An 8354-nucleotide genomic window follows, 5' to 3' on the forward strand; every position below is an offset into this window, starting at 1 on the left:
TTAACTTTTCTTGTTTACGAATTAAAGAATTTTCATTAATAAAAAACAGAAAAAGAAAAAAGAAAGATTGAATTTTGAAATAACTATATTAGATTTGGCGAAAATGACATTGAACTCTCGAAAGAATAACAAACATAAATGAAAAAATGGGATGAAGAGAAGGGAATATTATTATTGGAGAATGGATGAGAAGAAGATGTAAGGGGAAGCAAAGTAGCATGGAAAGTAACGTATTTGCATAGAGGACTAGCTAGTCAAAACTCAAGTCAGCTTTCCCAACGTAAGGAATTTCAAGGCCACTTGAAAAACCTTTTATGAAGACACAGTTTTTATTCATACAACCACTCAGTCGAAGTAGGCAGTCCGAGATGCCATTTAAGCAAATACAGTCGCGATGAGCTGCAACACTTCAAAGGACACATTTGCAAATATAGTCAACTGCAAAGTGAAAGCACATGGCTATTACAACATATAGCATAGCAACAACACCGGGGTTAACAGAAATTAATTACTGATACGAGGAAAGATGCAAACTCCTTTCAAACTTAATAGTCTTCCCCCTCTTCATCTTCATCATCACCGGCCTCAGCACCGACCTCCTCATAGTCCTTCTCCAACGCAGCAAGGTCCTCCCTGGCCTCAGAGAACTCACCTTCTTCCATACCCTCACCCACGTACCAATGCACAAAAGCCCTCTTTGCATACATGAGATCAAATTTGTGGTCAATGCGGGAGAAGACCTCTGCAACACTCGTGGAGTTGGAGATCATGCATACAGCTCTCTGAACCTTAGCCAAATCCCCGCCTGGTACAACAGTAGGTGGCTGGTAGTTGATACCGCACTTGAATCCTGTTGGGCACCAATCAACAAATTGGATGGTTCGTTTGGTTTTTATGGTAGCCACTGCAGCGTTGACATCCTTTGGAACCACATCTCCTCTGTACATCAAACAGCACGCCATGTATTTTCCATGGCGGGGGTCACACTTGGCCATCATGGATGAGGGCTCAAATGCACTGTTCGTGATCTCTGCAACAGAGAGTTGCTCATGGTACGCCTTCTCCGCTGAAATCACTGGAGCATATGATGAAAGCATGAAGTGAATCCTAGGGTATGGCACCAGATTTGTCTGAAACTCAGTAACATCCACGTTCAGTGCACCATCAAACCTCAGAGATGCTGTCAGAGATGATATCACCTGGAAATTTATCATTTGACTTCCATCATTTAGTTATCAAATACAAATAAGGAAATGTTGGGGGAAATGGATGAGATTCCTACCTGAGAAATCAAGCGGTTGAGGTTCTGGTAGGTAGGGCGATCAATGTCGAGGGAGCGCCTACAGATATCATAAATAGCTTCATTATCAAGAAGCACTGCAACATCGGTGTGCTCCAAAAGCGAATGGGTTGAAAGGACACTATTGTAAGGCTCAACTACAGATGTTGACACCTGCGGTGAGGGATAGACAGTAAATCCAAGCTTGGATTTCTTTCCATAGTCCACGGAAAGTCGTTCCAGCAGAAGGGATCCAAGACCAGAACCCGTTCCTCCACCCACAGCATTGAAAACGAGGAAACCTTGAAGACCAGTACAGTTGTCGGCAAGCTTTCTGATACGATCCAAGCAGAGATCAACAATCTCTTTACCAACTGTAATACAAAAGAGAAATATGTTAAAACAGGGGATGGTTAACAAGAATTAACTAAAGAAAGGAAAAGATGAATTACTGGTATAGTGGCCACGAGCAAAATTGTTTGCTGCATCTTCCTTGCCACTAATGAGTTGTTCAGGATGGAAGAGCTGGCGGTACGTCCCTGTCCTAACTTCGTCAATGACTGTTGGCTCAAGATCTACAAAAACAGCTCGAGGTACATGCTTTCCAGCACCAGTCTCACTGAAGAAGGTGTTGAAGGCGTCATCACCCCCACCCACTGTCTTGTCACTAGGCATCTGTCCATCGGGCTGCAAAGGAGACAGGTAGAATGCACTCAGATTTCAGTTGTAAACATTCGCATGTGCAGAGATGATGCAAGAAGAGATACAATTACATATCAGATCAAGACTTTCACATCCACCCCACCAACTCGAGTATTTCAGAATGATATATGTACACCACATGAAAAATGCCATTGGTCAAGAGTACAAGAAAACTCGTATGGTCATTATTACTTGTTAAAACACTCGACTGTTACGTGAATAAAACCTATTAATTAAGCAGACCATGCTAAACTAATTTCAACCATAAAGATCGAGCTATATAAGACAAATAATTCAAACTAGTTTATTAAAATTTCCAAGTTTACTGAAGTACTTGCATGCTGTATGTGATTTTAAAAGAACCATTCCAGATCCCACATTACGTTTATCCTAAAACTTCTTCCTCGTTGGCGGGCCCGCTTATACAGAGTCCACACGGTGTAAAAAAAGTTTTAGAAAGCAGAAGTCGAATGGAAATACTCATGCCCAGAACAGGGAATTAATTAAAGAACACCTCAATCTAATTCATCAAATCAAACATATACAAATGACTCTAAAAACCCAAGTACATTTGCAACCGAGGGAATATATGTAGAGATCAGGACAAAAGTTCAAAGTGGGTTCCAAGAAGTGATATCAAAACGAAATGTGGTCGATCAAGGCACATCGATATATTCTCGTGTAAAACACCCCGTTACACCTATTAGGAGACAAAAGAACACTAGATATGGGAAATGCCGAGAAACTCACATTAGAAAACCCTAGATCTCATCATTGACAAACATATAACGTCAAGCACCAAAAGCAAGAAATAACGAGGAGATCAAGGATTAGAGAAGGAAAAATGAGAAGGGCATGGAAGCAAAAACATAGAAGGTAGAAAAGAGATGGGAGAGAGGAAACCTGAATGCCATGCTCCAAGCAGTAAAGTTCCCAGCAGGCATTGCCGACCTGAATACCGGCCTGACCAATGTGGACGGAAATGCACTCTCTCATTGTGTATTCGAAATGGAAGATAGATTAGAAGAAGAAGAAGAGGAGGAAGAAAATGGGAAAGAAACAGAAGGAGCGTTTATGAAGACGCTTCTCCAAAGGATGTGAAATGTGTATAGACGGGCTGCATAGTTGGGGCATTTTATAGAAGGAGAGATGTGGAGTTAGATGCGGTGCGGCGAGGGGAAAGGGAGGTTGAGGTACTCGTGCTAGCGGCGAGTGGCACGTGGGAGTTACTCTTTGAACCGTGGTTCGGCTTTTTTATCTCTCTCTACAATTAACCATATGACGTGGCTTTATCGTTGGTGGGATTTAAAATTGACCGTTCAAATTTCAAATCCATTTGAATCTTCGGGTTGGTGTTGTTGTTGGTGTTGTGTTGTGGGGTTTACTCAGAACCCATATTATTTTGTTTTGTTTTTTTGGTATAATGAGCCAATTATTTTATACATTGTAATTATTTTAGTAACGACTAAAGTAAATAATAAAAATTTGATTTCTCTTTTAAGCTATAAGATTGGACATTTTGGACCTCTCCACTTGAGAAAAATTACTCTTTACAATTTACATCGTTCTGTTAGACTCAAAGGAAAAAGGTTAATCTTCTACTGACTTATATATTTTTTTAATAAATAAATTACAATTTTAGTTTTAGTTTCAAAGTTTCTTCTTCATTTTTGTTAATAATATAACAAAATAATAACATTTTTTTTTCATGTGACAATTTTCATTTTGGGCAATTATATTAGTAGATCTTATTTGCATTTAGTGTTGAATAAACAAAAAGTTGCACTTTTCAAAATAGGATAACACACAAATTAAGAACATTCATGAGGTTTAGCCAAACTATAAGTATAAAATTTGAAATTTTACGAAGAAAAATGAAAAGAAAATTAAAATTTCTTACGGTTGAAAATGAAAAAAAAAACTAATTAATGTCATTAATGCGTGTGAGAGTTGGTTTTTTTTAAAAAAATAATTGTAGTCGTAGGAAACAATCTAAAAATTGATGGAAAAAGTATATGTCAAATCATTCTAAAATTGAGTCCGAAGTTGTAAAGAAGCGGTGTCTTACTAGTTACTGTTTTAAATTTTTATTAACTATTTAATTAAGTTTTAATATGATAGAATCTATACTAATTAAAAGGAAAAATAAATAAATAAATAAAGACTGGACAAACATAATATATGTTTATGTGTATATGGAAAAGTCCTAGAAAACACCATTTAATTGATTGTTCAATGGGTTTTGGTGGCAATCAACGGACGGCCACCGACGACAAACATGTGAATGCAGAATATTTTGGAGACCGTAATGAAGAAATAAAGGTAAGATTGTTCTATAATTGTTCATGTTATTTCAAGTTTTAATTGTTTAATTTTAATATTTTTAATAAATCTAAAAACCAGTTCATGTATTTTTAATAAATTTGAAATTTAATCTCTTAAAATTAATTTTTATAAAACTTGGTTGAATAATAATAAAAATAATATTTACCGAAGAAAAAACACTACATATACATAATTTCACGATTTATAAGGAAAATGTTTGTTGACTAAATTTTAAGATAGAAAATTGCATTAGGTAGCTAATTTAAATTATATCTTAGCATCCATATCAGGTAAAATATATATAAAAAAAAATATTCAGATTGCTAAAATCAAGTGTTTTCTAAAAGGTTCTATTTTTTCTTATTCTAAACTATCCTCATAATATATATTCGAAATCTACTTCACTTTAGCAATTCTCTCCCGGATTTTCCCTTCTTCACCAGCGTTCAACTTTCTGCAACGGCCAACCCTAAAATCATGTTTAATATTTCGATTGATTCTCGATTTCTCTAATTTTCAGTTAGTTTCGATTAAGAATCTGTCAGTCCTTGTTTTGATTTCGAGTTTCTCAGTTAGAGATTTCCGTTTCGATTTGCTTAGTTGGAGATTTTTTTAAAGTCAAATTGTAGAGGTTTTCTGTACATTTTTTTTTTTGAAATTTGTCCTCACTTTTTATCGTTATAATAGGTTTATTTTTAAAATCTACTAGTTTCGATTTTGATTTTGTCAGCGAGAGATTTCTGATGTGAATTTGTGGATTCTTTACTTTCTTTTTCTTTTCTGTATCACATTCTTTTCCTGATGCTAATCAATCACTATGTGAAAATGCATTGTTGTTCTGTTAGTTGTTTCCTGCTTTTGTGGAATTCTTAGCTTCGCTAGATAAATTTCAACCTTTAATTTGATCGATTTTTAGTTATTTTTGTTTTATGAGTTCGTTTTGATTTTTTTATGTATATATTTTTTACGATTTCTTGAGGCACAGTTTATGTTTTATTTTTGCTTGAATTTTGTCTTGCCTTCTCTTGTTTATGTTAAAGATTTTTTGCTTGAAGTTTGTGTTTTATTTGTTGCTAATTTCAATTTTGTCAGCCTTTTACTTCATACTTATCTGTTTTCAACATGTTTGTGTTCGCTTTTTTGCTTGAAGATGAAGAAATTGGTAAAGGTTCTTGAGCGAAAATGGGGATCGAACCCAAATCTCCATTTTACCTTCAATTTGGAACAATCACAATAAAAATGATTATCAAATGGTCACTAACTTGAAACCTTAATTTAGACACTACCAATTAGAGCCTGTATTCTTTAGGATGAGAATCACATGGGTCTGTGAGTTTTATGATTTTTGGATAGGGAATGAGAATTCAGAATCACATGGGTCTGTGTCACCTCCTCTTTCAAAACGAAAAAGAAGATAAAAAACTTTCCAACCACCCAATTCACACTACATGAGTTGTGAGAGGATATGGGTGAAAGTTATTTCCCTCCCTAAACAAAATTCAACAATTAAAATAAACAATTATACATATATATATATATATATATATATATAATAACCAACTTAAAATATGTGTATATATATATGTATGTAATTATATGTTATATCATATATAACATATAACCTATGTTTTAATATTGTATCACATACAATATAACCTATAGATTTAATTCTCTCGACAATAATATTTAATATAAATCTCATTTATATTAATTTTAATTATATGAATCTAGTTCACATAATTAATATTTGAATCATATTTAAATATTTATTTCTTCTCAAATAATTTTTATAATGTATCATATACATTATAATAATTATATCATATAGAATTACATTAAATTAATTATATCACATATAATTAATTCTCATTTAATCACTATGAGATATAGAGGGGACCTTATGTAACTTAACACTCCAATGGTACTTGAATAATTAGTTAAACTTCTTTAATTATATTATCAGCATCCGTTAACTGTTTGACATTTTATTAAATACCAACGGCTGCACTCTTCACACTACAAATATATTTTTGTGTCCATAAGATATAACCAGTCAACAACGCGATGACCCTTCACAAATTGCTCGTAAGTATAGCTAGGTCAAAATTAATGGTTTTTCCCCTATAGTTACAACTTTAAGTACTACTAATCCCTCTAATGGACAATAAGTCATAGCCTAACTATGACCAAACCCTTCTCGGGCCAGGAGAGAGTGTGACGCCACATTGTTCAAGTCCTAGAATCAACCTTTAAGGGAGCAATTTATCTACTTTCCTCAGCATTGGGGAATGAGTGAATTCCATGTTGTGTAGTTGTGTTCCCAGCTTCCCAATCAGACATCCCTAAAATAGTAGGCTTGTTGAGTTGGCGATTTGGCCACTCTCACCCATACAAATAAAAGGACCACCTTCATAGACAGGAGTTCACAATTCACTCAGGATTTAGGTCATATTTATTGGGATTGGTGTCCTAATTCTCCTGGAGTCTCGTCGTTTTGTAATGATACACATTGTTTAATGAATAAAATAAATGTTATTTAATTCTGGCATTTACTCATATCCAATAAACAAAGCTCCTTGGTTATCTTATGTGAACTTAAGCATGTATATGTGATATACAAGTGGATCATGCCTTAAGTGATAACCTAAATAAGTCTATAGTATAAGGATTAATGTGGGATACCTGATCTTGGTGACACTACGGATACGACCCGCTTTGTAGAGGTTTACAAGTGTTGTAAACTACTACAAATGGTAGATCCTGACCATTCATGTGGAGACATGAAGTGGGGATGTCCTATACAAAAAGTTTGTATAAGACCTGAACCAGGAGATGACTAGACTCTGTATATAACGCCGTTGATACTAGAGACTTACATATCACCTAAACGACCATAGATGACACGACCTCAATCTTGAGTGTTTTGGGAACTCTTGCCTTTGAGGACGGTCCTTTGATTAGTATGGTCAGATTTCCAACTCAATAAGCCTACCTTTTTGAGGATTCGTCTGATTGGGGAGCTGGGAACTCAACTACACAAGATGGAATTCATTCCTTCCCGAAGCAGGGGTAAGTAGATAAATTGCTCCCTTAAGGGCTGATTCCAGGTCTTGAACATAGTGGGCACACCCTCTCTTTGGAAGAGTGGACTCAGTCATAGTAGGACTATGACTTATTGTTTATTAGAGGAATCAGTGGTACTTAAGGAGTTAGATGTAACTACAGGGGCACAACGGTTATTGGTCCAACTGTACTTATGAGCAATCTGTGAATGGTTGTCGCACTTCTAATTGGTTAAGATGGACATATAATATATTTGTGGTAAGGAGAGTTCAGCTGTCGGTCTTTAGTAGAGTGTCTGGCAGTTAACGGATGGTGGATTCTGTGACTAAAGAGTTTAGTCAGTTATTCACGTATCGTTGGAGCTTCGAGCTACAGGTTCATAAGGTCCCCTTGGTAGTTCAATGGATTCAGTTGAGGATTAGTTCTTGGTGTTGATTTGAAATGTTCAAATTGATAAGAGGTATTTTGATTATATATGATATAATCGGTTTGATGTATGAGATACATCTAGTAGAGGATTAATGTAAATGAAATTTACATTAAGTACCATGGAATAGAAAAAGAACTATGGTTTATATGTTTTATGAGATGAAATATTAAAACTATATGTTATAAATATAGTATGATAAATTGGTTATCATTTATATTTATAATAATATTAATCATTGGATAATTAAATCCTTTTTTCTAATAACCAATTGAGTGAGAGGTTATTGATGGTTCATGGTAACCGTGAGATAAAAGGAAAATTGTTTTCCTAATTTTAGTAAGTTTTGGCAAAAATTGTTTTGAGATTTCTCTCGAAAAAAAGAATCTCACGAAATAGAGCTTGTCAAGTAAATACCGATTTACTAAGCGACAACTTGTTTTAGTAAATGATCGTGTAGTGTTTTGTAAGTGACATACACGATACTAAGCGATGAGTTAAACGATCGCTTAGCTTTTGTTTGACAATCGCTTAGCTTTTGTTAAACGATTGGGCAAC

At 34.9% G+C, this 8354-nt stretch overlaps 1 protein-coding gene across 1 annotated transcript; it reads right to left on the reverse strand.

Moving 5' to 3' along the window:
• Positions 1-214: 214 nt before the first annotated feature.
• LOC120074537 (tubulin alpha chain-like) lies at positions 215-3097 on the reverse strand. Its single transcript, XM_039027692.2, has 4 exons — positions 2885-3097; positions 1732-1966; positions 1283-1653; positions 215-1199 (listed from the first exon to the last, which is right to left on the reverse strand). The coding sequence occupies exons 1-4, from the start codon at positions 2975-2977 to the stop codon at positions 546-548; spliced, it is 1353 nt and encodes a 450-aa protein (XP_038883620.1). The 5' UTR covers positions 2978-3097; the 3' UTR covers positions 215-545.
• Between the last annotated feature and the right edge of the window lie 5257 nt (positions 3098-8354).

The sequence above is a fragment of the Benincasa hispida genome, chromosome 3, assembly GCF_027475165.1.
Source record: "Benincasa hispida cultivar pf3 chromosome 3, pf3_genome.v1.1, whole genome shotgun sequence".
NCBI classification, from domain to species: Eukaryota; Viridiplantae; Streptophyta; class Magnoliopsida; order Cucurbitales; family Cucurbitaceae; genus Benincasa; species Benincasa hispida.

Coding starts and splice junctions, on each gene's coding strand:
- LOC120074537 (XM_039027692.2), bottom strand. CDS start 2,977: ATGAGAGAGTGCATTTCCGTCCACATTGGTCAGGCCGGTATTCAGGTC. Junction 1,967..2,884: donor GCTTGGAGCATGGCATTCAG/GTTTCCTCTCTC, acceptor TCTCCTTTGCAG/CCCGATGGACAGATGCCTAG. Junction 1,654..1,731: donor TGCTCGTGGCCACTATACCA/GTAATTCATCTT, acceptor TTTGTATTACAG/TTGGTAAAGAGATTGTTGAT.